At 40.9% G+C, this 18,621-nt stretch overlaps 2 protein-coding genes across 2 annotated transcripts in view; one reads left to right on the top strand and one right to left on the bottom strand.

Moving 5' to 3' along the window:
* The window catches only part of TRIM25 (tripartite motif containing 25), a 664,486-nt gene that overhangs the window by 342,255 nt on the left and 303,610 nt on the right, over window positions 1–18,621 (top strand). The window lies entirely within an intron of this gene.
* The window catches only part of ANKFN1 (ankyrin repeat and fibronectin type III domain containing 1), a 97,634-nt gene that overhangs the window by 73,878 nt on the left and 5,135 nt on the right, over window positions 1–18,621 (bottom strand). Inside the window, exons 2-3 of the mRNA XM_081805938.1 lie at window positions 8,723–8,924; window positions 5,816–6,026 (exon numbers count right to left, since the gene is read on the bottom strand). Coding sequence (XP_081662064.1) covers window positions 5,816–6,026; window positions 8,723–8,908 — 397 coding nt within the window. The 5' untranslated portion in view covers window positions 8,909–8,924. The remainder of the gene's footprint in view (window positions 1–5,815; window positions 6,027–8,722; window positions 8,925–18,621) is intronic.

Raw genomic sequence — 18,621 nt, 5'->3', positions numbered from 1 at the left:
AGAAGTAGCCTTGGGATTCATTCAATTCAACACATTTTTTATTGAGTGCCTACTGTTTGCTGGGGATACTGTAATGAATGAGACAGACAGGTTCTGCTCTGTGGAGCTTACATTCTAATGCAGGAGAGATGGAAAATAAACAAATAAAATGAAAAATATATAGTGATAAGTACTATATAGAACATTAAAATAAAGTGATATGATTAGAAAGTGACTTTGGACTTGATGGCCAGAGAAAGCCTCACCTGAAGATGTGACATTTAAGTGGAAATGTTAGGAAGGAGCTGGCCAGGGAATGATCATGACTGAAAGCCTCTGAGCACTCCCTGCACAGGGAATAGCTGGGACAGAGGCCCTCTGAGAAGAGTGAGTGCAGCGTGTTCATGGGATGGGAGGGAAGCTGGTGGGGCTGGTGTACCATGCATGAGGGGTGAGCAGTGTGAGATGAGGCTCGAGGAGCAGGTCTGTAAGTCAGGGTGAGTGAGGATCTGTACACCTATTTTAATGAAGCAAACAAAAATACCTGGGGACTCATTCTAGAGACCTGCCCAAAGCTTGTTCTTTACATATTCTTAATGGTTGCAAATCTTTGTCCTTTGAGGGTGGATTTGATTTCAGGAAACCTCTCTAAATCATTTGAAGCCAAGTCTGGTGAACACGGAGGGTGATGATGCTGGGCAATGCTGTTTTGGAACAAAAATCAGGTGTGACTCTAAGCAGCGAGTCAGATTTTCTCATAAACTGGCTCTGAGGACAAATCCAAAAGTGTTTAGAGCAATGGCAGCTCTGTTGGAGCAAGTGTGGGGTCTCCCATGAGGACCATGTTAAAGGATAACATTTGTTTGGATTGTAGACTTTCTGGGGTGTTTGTTTATATAAAGCCAGGCTCATTAGTTTATAGTCACACCTCTTAGACGTGCCCTGAACCGGTCCCAGCACCAACACGATCCTTCGACTACTGCAGAAACTAGTGGTGCATCCTGACAAGTCGGCCAAAATTCTAACACTGGTGTCTGCACCACACTCGCACGACAGCCACTCGGCAAGTAACTGCACACAACTAAGGCTGGGCGACATCTCCTAGTTCCAGAGGCAATGTCCGAGAGAAAGTGAGCGAGTTCACAGAGAAACACAGGAAGGGTCTGCAGAGAAGGGAGAACAAGGCTGTAGAAAGGGCAGAGAGACTAAAGATGAGGAGCATTCCATCATTCTTACTGGTCCACATTATTCAACAGTATAAAGCTGAAAACAGTCAGGCTCCATTTACAACCAAATTCTACAACAGTACCTGGAAAATAACAACGTGACAATAGCAAGAGGTACTCCCAGGTATAAATTACTGAAAGACTTACAGGTATTTCCCACACATTGTGTATACACTATACATGTAACTCATATGTGTGTCTATGTGCCTGAATCCAATGCCTGTAATTCCCAGCAGCCTAACACAGGGGCATTCAAAATTTCACCTGAAAATGTCTGAGCACCTACTATGTGTCAGGTACTGGGCTCGAAAGACAGACAAAATCCATATGAGTGACCCCATCTGCACATGGTAGGTATCCAAAAAGAACTCATTTCTTTATAATTACTGTTTATAGACCCTAGATGATCCCAAATAAATAGCAGCCACAGAGAGGCAAGGAGCTCACTGATGACTCAGCACATTCCTCCTGGAGACCACTGAACTGGGATTGGAGAGTGGGGGCAGGACATGAGTTAGTCAGAATAAGGGAAGGGCCTATGACTGGGGACTTTCACTAAGGGAGATAAGTCTTTCTCAGATAGCATTTGTCCCATTGAGCAGGAGTCACGGCAACTGGGATACTGACTGGCTGGAACCATCAAATGCAGAGCCCCTGGGTGTCCCTACATTAGCTGTCCCAGCTCCAGTCCTTTCAGAGTCTCTGCCAGTTTCCTGAGCTCAGCACACCAGTCCGAGTGGAAGTACTTGGGATTCTACTTTCATAATAGCTGATACTATCTTCTAGAAGGAAAGAGTATTATTTTGCTGCTTGCCTAAAGGTGGGAAGAACAGAAAAAAGTCACTGAATAAACACAGTAGATGGATCTAATAAGCAGGTGGGGTTCTGCATATATTTAACCTTGGGGCGGTATGCAAGTTCCGGTGGCTACTTCTGGAACTTTCCCTATGAATAAGGAAAGAGTACCTGGTTGAGTTTCAAGCCATATTTGTAAGGAACACCTCGATATAGCATTGTGATTCAGGGGCTAAAGACTGGAAGACATGCCTGACCAATGGTTTAGAGTTAAGTCCCTAAACTCATCTGTGTCTTTGTGATTCCTGCAATGAACCGTGGTGGATCACAGAGGACTTGCTTCTGAGTTGTGCTGGGATTCTTGGTTGGCAGCGTGAAAAGAGTATCGGGCTGGTTTTCAGAAGGGAACACCCAGGGGAAAGGAAGACAGAAAATTCACCCTATTAGAAACTCTGCTCGTTGCTTTGAAAAACTTGACTGGCATGAGAAGAGGAAGCAACGGAGAGTCAGGGAAGGGAAGAATGAGGTGTGACAGTGAGCGTGCTAATGCTTTTACACAAATACCAAAGGATTACAGAGGATCTGGGTTCAAGTCATAGTTCACCACTTCCTGGCTTTGTAGTGTTGGGTGAATTCTGACTTTCCTTATTCTGGTTTCTTCATTGAGCAGAATGAGGTAAGGGACTCCCATTTTACAGGCCAGTTGTGAGGACCAAATGAGGTGATGCAAGCAAAAGGATTTTCACAATGTGTCAAACGCTCTTTGGACTTAAGGCCTCACTGTTATTTTTCTTCTCTTATATCCTGCCTCTGCAACTTTTGGGGAACGATTTGCAGCAGGTGTTTGCTTATCTGGTTCTGGCTGGTGGACCACGGTTTTTCTCCTGGGCTGGCTCACACTCACGCACAGAAGCAATTCTCTTCCTTTTGTACTTGATATATAAAGTGAATTAAAAATCCCTGAAAACAGATTGTGCTTTTCTATCGTGCCTCTCTCTAACAGGCATGGCACCTCAGTGTATAGAAGAGAACAAAGACACACACCAGAGGATTTTAGCAAATGGCACAAAGGGAAAGATGTAAGGGCCCAGCGGCCACAGCCCTCCGTACTGATTATTTGGAAAGGCAGTAAGTTTGCATAGAAGGATCCCAGGCATGGGTGTCCCACAGACCTGGGTTTGAGTCCTTGACATCCCTATTCACTTGCCAGATGTGTGACCTTTGGTTAGTCACTTAACCTCTCAGAATCTGTGCTACTGTAAAAATCAGAGATAATGCTTCACAGTTACTCAATCACTATTCCTTTGCCACCTTTACACATGTGGGAGTCTATACAGGGTACGATCTCCTTGACTTCTTGGGTGGCCAAGGTGACTTAGGTGTCATATTTCCCGGAGGCTAAAACCTGGGTTTATCTCTCATCTTCCTTTACAACTTTGTCATGATGATTGTGGTTATCATGCCAGAGGGAATGAGAAAAACCAGGGACCTTTTGAATGAATTTGCTTTTGGTTTAACTAGATTATTTAGGACGCAGGTTCTTTTATGGAGATTTAATTATGCACAAGGGGACTTGGGGAGATTGGGAGTCTCACTGGTTTCATGGAAAATGCAGAGTTCTTTGTAGCGTCTCAGGTAAGTGGGACTAATGTTTCATCCAGCCCAGTGCAGGCAACATCTGGATGAATGGTTTCCTTGTTCCTATAGAATGGGGCTCAGTCTGCATTCTCTGTGTTCAGACCCTCTGATTCTCTCCCCACCACTCTCTCGCTGGATCTTTGGGGCAGACATTATTGCAATGTAAGTTGGAAGGTAGCAAAGACTTTTCGGTTTCTTCCATCTCTATTTGCCCACCCCTCCGAGCCTCCCATTCCATTAGAAAGAAGCGGCACTTTGATGATGGAGCTCTTACTGCAAAGCCCCAACCCTACTGAACCCAAATCCTCACTCTGACATGAATATGGTGAGCTCAGCATTTTTAAAATAAAGAGTTTCCTGATACAAGGATCTGCCTCTGTACCTAGTCTTTGGGTGGTGGGGGTTTATGAAATTTAGGAGCAGAGATGTGGCCTCTAATTATATATTTGCTTGCTTCTCTTTCAGCCTTCTGGGTCTCACCACTTGGAAGTAAGTGAATCAGTATTAGTGAAAGTAACAGTTTGATGAGTTTACTTTTTTCTTTTAGGAAACATAAAAACTGTGGCTCAGAGCCATTGTGGTCATTGGGTCAGAGAGTTTGTACCAAGGGGAATGCGAGTGCCTACCTCAGAATGTTGCCGTGAGGCTTCAAGGAGTGAATGCATGTAAAGTGCTCAGAATAGTGCCTGGCATTAGCTGAGGGCTCCACAACTTTGTCCTGTCCGCTCCTGGGCTGGCTCTGCCATCGGCCCCAGAGCAGCTCCCCTTGGCAAAGTACTATCAGCTCTACTTCAGAATACATCCAGAAAGAAGCCAGTCCCAACAGACCATACATTATATGATTCCACTTACATGAAATGTCCTGAATGGGCAATCTATAGGAAGAGGAAGTAGATTAGTGTCTGTCTGCTGGGAAGAGTGGGGGGGTGGTTGGGGAGTGAGAGGGTATGAGTAATGAAAATGGTCTAAAAATGACTGTGGTCATGGTTGCACATGGTGTGTATACCAAAAACCACTGAACTGTACACATGAAATGGATGAGTTACATGCACGTGAATTATCTCTCAATGAAGCTGTTCCAAAATACATCCAGAATTCCACCCCTGCTCACCATCAATGTCACTACCGTGCCAGTCCAAGCGTCTGTCTCCTGGCCTCCTAACTGGCCTTCCCAGTTCCACAGTGGCCCCACCACTGTCTATTTGCCACGGAGCACAGTAGCGATCTTTTAAAATGTAAAGCAGAATATGTCATCCATCAGTTTCAGTGGCTCTGCTGTCTCTCCATCCCATTTACGATCAAAGTGAGCATCCTGTCACGGGTGTGAGAGCCGGAATGATCTTCCTCGGTGATCACTCTCCTCCTGGCTGATGTGCTGTGGCCATCAAACATGCAATCTCGTTCCTGCCTGCCTCCACACCTTTCTATTGCCGTTCACTCTGCCTAGGGTTTGACCCCGTATCTCCTCATGGCTCATTCCCTGATATCACGTAGGACCAGGCTCAAATGTTATTACATCAGAGAAGCTTTTCTTGCCCCACCTGTTTAGAATAGTCCCCACTCCATCAATCTCTAGCCACTCACTTTATTTTCTTCATAGCATTCATCATTATTTGAGTTTATAATTTAATTAATCTATTTACTTGCTTATTGGAAGTTTCCTCCACTAGTGCCTAAATTCTATGATAACAGGGATTTTATCTTGCTCACCATGGCATTCCTTGCTCACCATGGTATCCATGGCTCACCATGGCATACCTAGAACAGTGCCCTGTCCTCAGTGTTTGCTGAATGAATGAGTGATTGAATGAAGCCACCATATTGCCTATGGACACAAGACACTAACACACACATACTTAAACTTTTTCTACGTTCCTATTCTGTAGCCTCACTTGGTGTGTTTCACATATTTTAAAACTTAGGTTAAATTCTTAGGAGGAAGTTCTTTCCAGGTTCCTGTTCAATTCCACTCAGTGTATTCTGTTTAGAATGTAACTTGATGCCTAGACTGGTTAAACACTGTCACTATTTGCGTGAAAGTCCATGAAAACACGTAAAGGCACTCAGAGCCTGTCTTCGTCAACTGTTCTGCTCTAAATGTCAGCAATGGCTATTTCGGTGGCATGAAGCTGGGTTAAGTCTTAACAGTACATGGTTTTCTTCCCAGGTTTACTTACAGTGTGGACTTTCTCGGGCCCCTGTCCTCAGAAGAATCCTGGCGATGGGCACATTGTTGGTCATGATGGCGATATCTAGAGGCGTCAGCCCCTCGCTGTTAGGTGTGTTGAGATCTAGTTCTTCCAGTGTGTACTGATACAGGAGGATCTGCACGGCATCTATGTCCTGTTGTTCGACTGCTTCGAACATGGCTTCATTGCCCTGGAAGTTCTGGAGGGCAAGAACACAAGCAGGTGAGCACAGCTTGCCTTGTGGCTTAGCTGTTCTGATGTCAGTGACTGCTCCCCACTTATAACTGCAGTTGTTAACACAGCTGGACCTTCCCTCCATCTTTCTAATGGGCACTGAATGGATCTGTATATTTAGATGCACTTAAGACCATACAGTACAGCATGGCTGGTCTACAGAGAAGAGCAAACATCAGCTTTCCTCAAACCAGTCTTTTGTGCAGTACTGTCTGATAGGTCATTACGAGGTGTTCTATGAAGAATGTAGCATGCAGTCATGTAAATTTGGTGCACACTGGATTAAGCTGGGTTATTGCATTATTTTACTGTAAGACCTCTCAGAGCCTTTAATAATTCTAACATGCAGTTATGCAGTTATGACTCTCCAACAGATGGGAAATATGACCTGTTTTAATATTTGTTCAGAGAACATGTTTTTGCTTTTTTTTTTTTTTATTGCATTTGTTTTAACTGCCCCTGGAAATAGTGTTCTATAGAGCACAGTTCAGGAAAATCTGGCATAGATAATGCAGCACAGGTCGCTGAAATGATGACTGGCTTGCAACTGAGAGCACGCTTTCCCCCCGACTCATCCCCTCCGCTCCCATCCCCATGTCCCTACTATCACTCAGACCCAGACCACTGTCATCCCTTGCCTGGACGACGGCAGGGACCTGCCTGTTGCTGGTCCTAGTGTCCTTCAGCCTGTGCTCCATACTGACACAAGAATAATACCACTAACGTCGATTACGTTACATACCCCTTCCTTCCTGCAACTCTCGAATAGCTCTCACTGCCTACAGGCCGGCTCCCCAGCTCCTACACTCCTCTGTACTAACCTCTGCAACTTCTCAGCCCAGAGCCCCAACCACTGAACACCTGGCAGTTCTGAGCCCTCAAGGGAAGGCCTCAAGAGGTGGTGTCCGGTGAGGGTTTCAGTGGCTGGGTAGCCAACTGTGCTGAGAGGGCCAAAAGCTGAATAATCATAGGATAAAAATCACCTATAGAAAAATAACAGCTAAGGACAATACAGTTACATTGAAAAGTTCTATCAGAGATTAATAGTAAACAAAGGAGAAAAGCTCTGGAATTCTCTCAAATATGTTATTTCTGCAGCTCATGGGAGAAGGGTAACAAATACACTATTTACACATCTATCCAGTATCTTCTCCAGGAATTGTTTGCTCTTTAAAAATGTTGAAATACCATTGGTCCTGACATAGCACAGGGCTCGCCTGATTAAACCGTGCAAGGTCTTCAGTGACCAAATATTTAGGTTGGCAGGGTTTATTTTTAGTATCACCAAAAATCAATTATCTCCATCGAAGGCTGCAGGTCAGCCTAACTGAGCACATGACACATGATTGAAATTTGAGGGAAATACAGCGCTATTATGCAAATACATGTTTTGACAATGGGGTCCCCAGGGGTAGAACTATTTTTGGTATGCAGCTCTCTTTGCTACAGGAGAGTCTGCTGAATGGAGAAGTGTTTTGTCTACAGTCTGCCAAACGGAAGAGCCTCTGCTGCTGAGGCCGTAACTCAGCAACCGAACCCTCCCAGAAGATGAGCTGGAAATGAGACAACAAATGAGAAAACAGAGAGAACAAAGTTAGCATGCTGCCCTGTCCACAGTTGTGTATTTGTCTGTGATTCTTAGTATGCCTAATTTCTCATGTGCCATATTTGCTCTCACTCTTGAGTCATTTCCTCCTCCATGCTTTTGTTGGCAAACCCTAGCATGCTTCTCTCTGGAAAGGCTTGCGCTCATTTCTGTGTTAAGCTCAAACAAGTGGTGCCATTACCCCCTGCAGAAATGCCCTTGCCGAGCATGGTAATAATATGCCCTCAGCTCTTACCGAGGGTCGGTATCAGAAACTACTCTATGACAATGTCCGTAACATCACCAATATTGACCTTCCTTCTCTATCACACAATTCACTGTGGCATCTTATAAAGGCCAGAGGACTCAGCAATAGGAAAACACTCATGCTTCTGGTAGACTTTCAGTTATCAGCTAATGGGATGCTATAACCAAGTGGACTTCCCTTTCTGCTTTGACTGACTAGGAGCTCAGAGAGAAATGTCATGGTAAGTTTTAGGTACTATATTTGCTTAGGATTTTCATATATCTATTTCTCTTTCTATCCCCATTATTTTCTAGTTTTTTCACTCCTTCCTTCCTCCCTTCTTTTCTCGCTCACTCTCTCCATCTCTATCACTTTATTTCCCATTATATAACACATACACATTTTTTTTTGCCTAGATTCTGTTTTGAATGCCTCTGGAAAAGCATATGGGCCATACATTATAAATAAGTAAATGAAATGTTCATTGTTCATTCAGTATCTGAATGAACACCGGAGCTCTCAAAAAGCCTATTTAATTCATGCTATTTGTCAAACTGCCATTTTGTTGTTGTTTCTTTGATACATTAGAGAAAGAAAAACTAAGAGAAAAGAAAGGCAAGAAATTAAGAAAAAGAAAGGGAAACTCTCACATTCACTCAAGTTTCAGCTCACAGCACAGACATGTGCATGTCCTATCTTCCCGACTCTCAGCACTTATAAAACTGCACATGCAGGTTCTGAAGTAAATGTGGAGCATCTTAGAATCTCTTCAAACCCAAACACAACTGCACCAATCAAGCAGAGACAAGAATAAAAACAGTGTTATTACCACTGAGGTCTTTCTGAGGCTCAGCCGGTCTGTTCTTGCTCGAAAATAGGCCTCGTCAAATGAAGAGTGGCTCCCCTTCAGTTTCTCAGAGAGGTTTCTGTACAGGCGTTTGGCAGCATTGGGAGACGATGGAGCACTATGTTTCTTCGACTGAGAAAGATGTAGATTCTGCATTTGTTGGGTCATTTTCACACGGCAGTTCCTAAGAGGAGGAAAATCTGATGTTGTATCATATACACAAGACAATTATAAGTTGACAAAGAATTTTATCATCACCAGTAACCATCTGGAATCCTAATAAAATACTGTAGCTGGAAGGGATCTTGAAGAGGTCCAGCTTTTTCATGTTATAGATGAGAAAGCTGAAACCCAGGGAGGGAAGCAGCTTGTTTATGGCCACATAACTAAGTGGGGGAAAGAATGAAAGGACAACATCCATTTACTATCTAAACATATACATTTACGTACAAACGTATATATGACATGAGCCTCTACTCAAGTCTTTCAGTCTCTATCCCACTGGGAGGAAGTATCTCAAATCTATAACCCAGGGGTTCTGTTCAGTTCCCCTTGGGTATATGTAATTGGGATCTTTCTACCTACCTCGTTTTAGATGCTGCCCTCTGTTGGGTGTGGTTGTTCCCTGCAGATACCCATTCTCTTGAGGTGTTCGACTATGCCTCTTGTCTGAGATTTGGTGAGCTACCTCAGTGCCCAAAAGTTTGGGGGATTTGTACCCATAGGTCCCTCCCTGCTCACCCCAGATACTGCAGACAGTGTCCTCCAGGGCACTCACTATTGGCATTCTCCATGCTGTACTTGACTGCTGTCCACAAATCTCTAAACAGGTCCTCACCAGTGTCATACTTGGAGTCAGTTTCCAGGAGATGAGCCATGCCATTTCAAAAGCCATCCACCATTAAGTTCGGTATTGCTACTGAAATATTGATGCTACCAAGGCCATGGCTGCCTGGCATGCATCTGTGCATTGAATGAGCAAATGCATAAATGAAATAACTGGCCGAGGCAGTTATGTGCCAAGTGTCTCCACCTCGGGGGAGCCTCCGGTAAACAGGGACCAGGTCTCTCTGGAGCACGCTGTTGCCTTCCCACCACCTCCCCTCAAATCTCTAATGGAGTCTTCCATTTGTAGTGCTGCCATTTCTATTTAGCTGTGGCCCTCACAGGTCATCTCCAGTCCTTGACTTTTCATAGTCTTATGGACCCCATTATACAATATCATGTAGAACCTCTTTTATTAACCCAACTCTTCACAGGATTGACTTCAAAGCTTCACCAACTTCTATAGGATAAATTGTAAGTTCTTTAGCCTCACATACAGGTGCGTGCCTCTCCATCCTCATCTCTTACTGTTCCTCTACGTTTTATGTTTCAGTCTTTCTGATTTCCTTAGGGTTTCCTAAATAGTTCAAACTCTTTCCTACCTCTGGGTGCTTGTTTGCACTACTTTTGCCTGTACTGGAATTCCATCTGTGCCTTCATCACCTAGGAAATGACTGATGATCCTTAAAGTCTATGCTCAAGTGCTCTCTGATAGCTGCAGGCAAATTTGTATTTACTCACTCACCTAGTATATGCCTCTTACAGAAAATATTTTATTGTTTTACAGCTGTTTGGCTTTCTGTCTCCTTGCTAGTCTGTATGCTTCTCAAGAACAAGGCCTGCCAAGTATTAATTTTTATACCTAAAATATGCCTGCCTCGAAGTACAAGAAAAATAATACAGATTAGGCTATGAATTGCTTCTCTTCCAGCTACTGACTATGTGACCTTGGGTGAGTTACTTAACATATCTGAATCTTATTTTTCTCATTTGTAAAATAGGGATAATACTAACATCACTTTACAGTTATGAGGATTTGATGAGATAATGCATGTAGAGAGCTTAGAATACAGGAAAACTCATGGCAGCTATCATTTTTGTTACAGAAGATGTTCAATAAATACTTTAGAATAAATGAATGCTCATATGAGAGTCTATGACAAATAATATACTAAGGAACTACTCAGAAACCTCATTTCCTCCTCATGTTTCTGAACTGGGTTCCATATCTGCTGCGCCAACTAACTTTACTTACTTTCACTTTAACAAATGGAAAGCTATCCTCGTTACATTGTTGAATGTCTTTAGGAACCTTTTAAGTCTTGCCTGCAATCTCCTCCAACACAAATTACTTCTTGAGGTCCTCAGACCTATTCGGTTTTAGTCAACTGTATCAGGCCCCACTCAGTCTTAGCTAAATGGTCATATGTACATTTGGGAGGATGATTTAAAGCACTATCTGTAGTGTGTATGTACATATGGGTGTGTTTTCATCTTTAATAATCTTTTAATTTACACAAAAGCAGAAATAGAGGGGGTAGGTGATTTGGTATCTTTCTCGTTCCATCTACAGATCTTTAACTTTGATTCAATAGCAATTACAGCATTTCCTCTATATCTTGCTGTTCCCACAAAAATTCCAGATTGATATGCAAGCTGGCTCACATGGAGATTGCCTTAACCTCTTTCTTTCTGCCTTCTGTCTCTAGCCTTTTCCCTCAGCGTTAATGCCCCAGTTCAAGCCATCTGTCTTGTCTACATCATTATCATTCCCAAAATAACTCTACATTCTTTTGTATCTCACACAGTACCCAGGAGTCCAGTAAATAAATTCTTGTCGATTGATCAAATTCCAGTTACTTGCCCTCTAACTGATGACACCTACCCACATTGCCCCTTTTGTCTTTGCTCATCTCCCATCTGTTCCCTTCAGTCAAAATAGGTTGACTTTCTCTGTCTCTTTGACTTCCTTCTCATACTGCCCCAGCTGTCCCTTCCTTCCTGGCCATCTTTCAGCATGTTGCTATTCTTCTAGATTTCATCTATCATTATATTTTCTTCCCCCCCCCATATTTAAAATTTTGTCTGATGAAAGATATTGAGAAAGACACTCTGTATTATTTGTTCTCATAAACATGCACATCCCTCCCAACTGACTGTACTCTTAAATTTTTACCCTTTTAGAAAGATGCAAGCCTTTGAGAAGCAGTGTAGGTTTGGCTCTGGAATTTGGCAGACCCAAGCCTGGATCATCATATTGTTAACTATAATCTATGTGACTCTAGGAACTTTATTTAAATTCTCAGAGTTCATTTCATCATATATAACAAGAGTTCTTACAGAGTTGTGAAGATTAAATGAATTAACAAATGAAAGCATGTATCCTGTTTAATGCTAACAGCCACTCAATAAATAGCAGCAATTGGTAAAATTACCTCAATCTTCTTCTCAAACCAGAGACACCAAAGTATATTGGTAATGATTCAAATAGTTTTCTTGTTTGTTTTAAACATTGTTTTAAGATATGACTTTATGTACTTATTATACTATTTAGTTTTATTTTGATAGAAAATATAAGTTTAGATGTTTTTATATGGATGTTTACAGTAACTTATAGTAAAACAGAAAGTTGAACTTCAAACTATTAGTGGAAAGATAGGAATAAGGATAACCCTAAAGAAAAATTAAAAAATAAAGAGACCATAATAAATAGAAATGTAAAATGAAGTAGTAAGGATAAGATTGAATATATATGTGAGCACAATATACCCAAATGGTTTAATTTCCTAATAAAAGACAAAACTTTCCAACTGAGATTTTTTTTTTTAAAGTAGGCTCCATGCCAAGCATGGAACCCAACATGGGGCTTGAACTCACAACCCTGAGATCAAGACTTGAGCTGAAATCAAGAGTCAGACACTTAACCGACTGAGCCACCTAGGTGCCCCTCTAACTGAGATTACAAGTGGTGCACCTAAATAAACATTTCACAGAAAGATTAAAAATAAAAGAGTAGTATGACAGTGGGAATGGCAAAGTAATGACCTCCCCAAATCCTCTCCTCCATAAAAGCAATAAGAACACTAGCAGGAATTGTCAAAATTAACTTTCTCAGAACTCTGGAAATTAAAGGTTTTGCAACAATCCAAGAAGTGTTTATTTGAGAAAAGTGGCTGATTTGGTAAGAACAGTGAGCTTTGTGGCATTTTTAATCTGCTCAGTTCCTATCTTCCCCAGCTCTGTGGTAGCCTTGAAGACCATCAGTGTATATTCATGACAAAAAACAGGAGCTTGGCAGCCACTGGATGGTGCAGAATGGTGACAGAGCTCCTTCAAAACCCTATTTTGAGAGAATCATCATTATTTGACCTGACTGGTGGTTCCCTGGAAGACCCCACTCACAAGATTTTTCTTTATTTGACCTGCCTCAGAGTTCACAAAGTGCAAATAACCTTTTCCTCTAAGGCATTTTGTCAAAAACAAACATCAGCAATTGTTTAATCATCACAGCTGCCTGAGGTGGTAGGTAAAAGTTGGGGCAAACATTAGACTAACTGAAAACCTTAAAAGGAAATGTTGGGGAATGAGATGTCCATAGAAGACTTTGAAAAGCTCTGACACATTGCCAGGGATCTAGCAGACCACATGTATGCCCAGGGCTGGGAACATTCTCATAAAATACCTGAAAAAGTCCTAAGCTCTTATCTCTGATGTTGAGGCTATGTGCAAGCAGGAAGTGAAGGGTAAGGCAGGGCTATCAACTGCTGGTGAGTATGGAAAGTGTGCCCCAACATATGCACAGAGCCCTTCTGTAAAGACTGGAAGACTTACTGGCTTCCGGCATTTAAGGAAATTTTTGTTCAATCATTAGCTGATCACTAAGCTAACCAAGCAGAGACTTCAGTGGCCACTGAAGTGACAAAGAAGTGACAAAGAATACAGACTTCACAGATTTAATTCTGAAAAATCACTAAACAATAAACCCTAAGGAGGTGGGATAATCTGATTTCTAGAGTTGCCACATTATATTATTTAAGATGCCTAGATTTTAACAAGAAAAATATGAGACATGCACAAAACAAATAAAGAAAAATATGTCTGATTCACAGGAAATAAAGCAGTCAGTAAACACTGACCTGAAGAAAAGGACGCCATATTTAAAGAAATAAAGAATTGTGAGGGGGCGCCTGGGTGGCTCAGATGGTTAAGCATCTGCCTTCGGCTCAGGTCATGATCCCAGGGTCCTGGGATCGAGTCCCGCATCGGGCTCCCTGCTCAGCAGGGAGCCTGCTTCTCCCTCTGCCTCTGCCTCTCTCTCTCTCTCTGACTCTCATGAATAAATAAATTAAAAAAAAAAATTAAAAAAAAAAAGAATTGTGAGAATGCCATCTCACCAAGTAAGAGAATACCAACAAAGAGGTAGAATTTATAAAACAAATCCAGCACCAAATAGATATTATGAAGTTGAAACATAACCGAAATGAAAAATTCACTAGAGGGGCTTAACATCAGATTTGAATAGGAAGAAGGAAGAATCAGCAAAGTTGAAGATAGGTCAATTGAGATTATCCGGTTTTAGGAGAAAAAGAGAAAAAAAATGAAGAAAAATGAACAGTTTCATTACACACTACCAAGTGTACCAGCATACACATAATAGGAGCCTAAGAAGGAGAAGGAGTAAGGGGAGAGGGAATATTTGAAGAAATAATGGTCGTAAACTTCCCCAAATTGATGAGAAGCATTAACTTACACATCCAAGAAGCTCAACAAACACCAAACAGGATGCATTCAAAGAGATTCACACCCATATACATCATAATTAAACCACCAAAAGCTAAAAACAAAGGGAAAATCTTGAAAATAAGACATAACACATTACCTACAAGGAATCCTCAGAAAGATTTACAGCTGATTTTTCGCCAGAAAACCATAGAGGCCAGAGGGAAGTGGGATGACATATTCCAAATGCCAAAAGAAAGACTGTCAAATAAGAATTTCTCTATATAGCAAAACAACCCTTCAAAAACGAAGGTGATATTAAGATATTCATGGATAAACAAATACTAACAGAATTTGACAGCAGACCTTTCCTATAAGAAATATTAAAGGGAGGGACAACTGGGTGGGGCTCAGTCAGTTAAGTGTCCAATTCTTGATTTCAGCTCAGGTCATGATCTCAGGATTGTGAGATTGAGCCCCATGTTGGGCTCCCTGCTCAGTGGAGAGTCTGCTTTAGATTCTCTTTCTCCCTCTTCCTCTGCCCTCCCCACCTCTAAAAATAAATAAATACAACTTTTTTTTTTATTCTTATGTTAATCCCCATACATTATAAATACAACTTTTTAAAAAAGAGAAATATTAAAGGAAATCCTTCAGGCTGAAATGAAAGGGTACTAGACAGTGACTCAAATCCACACAAGGAAAGAAAGAGCATTGGTAAGTAAACTATGGAGGTAAACATAAAAGGTAATGTAAATATAAGACAATATAAGTCTATCTTTTGTTTATAGCTCTTTTATTCTCCTTTCTGATTTAAGACAATGAACATGAAATTAAGAGAACAATTCTATTTAATATAGTATGACATTAAAAAGATTAAAATACTGAGTAATAAATTTAACAAAGGCAGTACAAAATGTATTAACCTTTCCTCAGTTACTGTTTTCATGTGCCATATGATTCCTGTTGGGAACTTTAATAACATACTGTGTAATCCCTAGAGCACCCAGAAAACTGTCTTGAAAACAGTAGCAACAGTACTCTCTGCATTTTTGTATTAAATTTAACTGGGAAAGAAAAAGAGACTCAACTGTTGAATGAAGTACCTGATGGGTAAAGTAGATACAGAATCCTAGGAGAACTGGCTGGGAAATTGTTTTTGTTGTGTTAAGTCTGGGATATCACTCTTCAGAGGGCATTCCTTGTTAGCCACTTTTACTGAAACAAGTTGAGATCTATAGTTATATTTTATTCCATTCTTCAACCTCAAGATACTCATGGTGGTTTTAAGCACAGTATTAAAAATAGGGACTTTGGGGTGCCTGGGTGGCTCATTGGGTTGGGCAAGTAACTCTTGATTTTGGCTCAGGTCACGATCTCAAGGTCATGAGATGGAGCCCCGAATCAGGCTCCACACTCAGCAAGGAGTCTGCTTGAGATTCTCTCTCCCTCTCCATCTGCCCTTCCCACTTATGTTCCCTCTCTCTCAAATAAATAAATAAACCTTAAAAAAAAAAAAAGGTAGGGACTTTGGTATCAGGCTGATCTAACTTTGGGTTTGGTTCTTCTACCTATTAACTGCATGACATTGGGCAAATTATTTACCGTCCCTAAGCTTCAATTTCCTTATCATTACCAGTATTCCTTATCTCAACTATAAAAGTCATGTCTAAAAAGAATATTAGAGTTTTAAATGAGATAATACATATGAATTATTTAGCAAAGTGCCTGCCTGAAAGAAACAGATGTTCAAAAAAATATTCATTTCAGGGTTACTGTTCTCAGGCATCTACTGCTTGCTGCTTTCTGACACTACAGACTAGGCTTCCTTTTCTAGAATGTCATACAAATGGAATAATCACTATGCACTCTTTTTTTTTTTTTTTAAGTCTGCCTTCTTTAACTCAGCTTAATTATCTTGAGATTCATCCACATTGTTATATGTCTATCAGTAGTTCTTCACTTTTTATGCTGAGTAGTATTCTGTTGGATGGGTATACCACTATTAATCAATTTTAGGCATTATTTTAATTAGAAAAAACTCTTGGAGTTTCTCTAAGGAAATAAATGTATCTTTTCTTTTCTTCCTTCAGAGAGGCTTTAGGGGACCTGAGCTCCAAAGAGAAGGGCAAATAGATCTGTTGATTGAAGGTGGGCTGGTCTCTGCAACATAGCTACAGGACCAGAATTTAGGAGACAGGAAGAGATCCTGTATGGGAAACCTAGTCTTTAGTTTTATACTTTTTTTTTTCCATCCTAGTAGTTTCTTTTCTTCCACAATATTTAATAAAGGCCATGTTAAATGTTACAGCCTGCCAGACATTTAAGAAAAAAAAAATACCAATTCTACATAAAACTCTTCCAAAAATTTGGTTTCATTTTTGAGGCTAGCATTGCCCTGATACCAAAACCAGAAAACAGGCATTACAAGAAAAGAAAGCTATTGCTCAATGTGTCTCATGAACATAGAAGCAAAAAAGCTCAACATAATGTTAGCAAATAAAATCCAGCAATATACATAAAGGATAATACATCACAATCAAGTAGGGCTTATTCTAGGAAAGCAGGGATGTTAGTGTAACATTCAACCGCTCATCAATGTAGTTCACTTCATTAACAGAATAAAAGAAAAAAATCATATGAATAGATGCAGAAAAAGAAGCATTTGACATTATTCAACATCCATTCATTAAAAAAAAAAAAAAGCTTTCAGGAATATAAGGGAACTACCTCAACCTGATAAAGAGAATCTACAAAAATCTATAGACAACATTGTACTTAACAATTAAAGACCAAGTGCTTCCTCCTAGGATCAGAAACAAGGCATGGATGTCCATTCCTATCTCTTCTATTATACTGGGCATTCTAGCTATAGTAGCAAGGCAAGAAAAATAAGGCATAAACACTGCAAAGAAAAAAAGACAATCTTAATTTGCAGATGACATGAACATTTTGTAGAACAGTGTAATAAATCTACAAAAATCTACTCAGCAAAAAACAAAGTGAGAGCAAAACTTGTATACTTGAAACAACATGACATTAATGAGTAAAGTTAAAGGAAACCTAAATAAACAGAGGTGTATACTTTCTTCATGGATCAGATCAGAAGAATTAATATTGTTAAGATGTCAATTCTTCCAAGCTGAGCTCTAGATTCAATGCAGTCCCAATCCAGCAGGTTTTTTTATTTGTTTGTTTGTTTGTTTTAAGAAATCAGGGGCATCTGGGTGGCTCAGTCGTTAAGTGTCTGCCTTCGGCTCAGGTCATGATCCCAGGGTCCTGGCATCGAGCCCCACATTGGGCTTCCTGCTCAGCGGGAAGCCTGCTTCTCCCTCTCTTGCTCCCCCTGTTTGTGTTCCCTCTCTCGCTGTGTCCCTCTCTGTCAAATAAATAAATAAAATCTTAAAAAAATAAAAAAGCTGATTCTGAAATATTTATAAAAATGGATAGGATCTAAAATAGCCAAAACAACTTTGAAAAAGAACAAAGTTGGAAGGCTTACACTATGTGATTTCAAGACTTGATATAAAGTCATGGTAATCAAGATCTGTGGTACTGGTATAAGGATAGCTCTCCAGATAAAGACTGTGGCATAAAGACAGACATATAGATTTAATGAAACCAAATAGAGAGCCTAGAAATAGCATGCACATATATGATTGACTGATCTTTGACAAAGGTGTCAAGGTAATTCAATAGGGAAGAAGAAATTTTCCAACAACTAGCGCTGGAACAATGAGATATCTGTATGCAAAAACAAAACTTCAACCCCTACTTCATATCATATATAAAAAATTAACTTGAAATGAAATAGATTAGAGACCTAACTGCAAAAGCTCACACTGTAAAACGTCTAGAAAAAAACACAGGAGAAAATCTTTGTGAACTTGAATAAGACAATGATTTCTTAGAAGAGGCACACAGAATACAAACCATAAAATAAATTGATGAATTACACTTTATGAAAATTAAAAACTTCTGCTCTTTATTACAGCCTGATCCCAGCTACAATTTTAATGCACCTGGAGCCAAGCCTGGAGAATCCAGGCAATATGGCAACAATAATCTTTGGAGAGTGGAGCCTCCCCAGATTTACTTTAAAACCACCTGTTCCCTGGGTTCTGGCTGCTTGCTCTAGTAGAGAGCCTTGGCTGCCACCATTATCCTGTCTCCAAACACCAGCTGTGTCAAGTGAAGGGCGGGTTCTGGCATGGCCCCCACCATGCTTGCTGGGACAGTAGCTGCAGCAGCTCTGACCCAACCAGACCCATGGAGGGAGCCTCCAGCTTTACTCCTGGCTACCCTGAGGGACTGGGTCACACTACCTGGAAATGTGA

Source organism: Leptonychotes weddellii, chromosome 15, assembly GCF_054177405.1.
Source record: "Leptonychotes weddellii isolate Sample4059 chromosome 15, ASM5417740v2, whole genome shotgun sequence".
Taxonomy (NCBI): Eukaryota; Metazoa; Chordata; class Mammalia; order Carnivora; family Phocidae; genus Leptonychotes; species Leptonychotes weddellii.
Note: the sequence above shows the minus strand (reverse complement) of the source record. Positions and strands in the feature narration are given on the sequence as shown.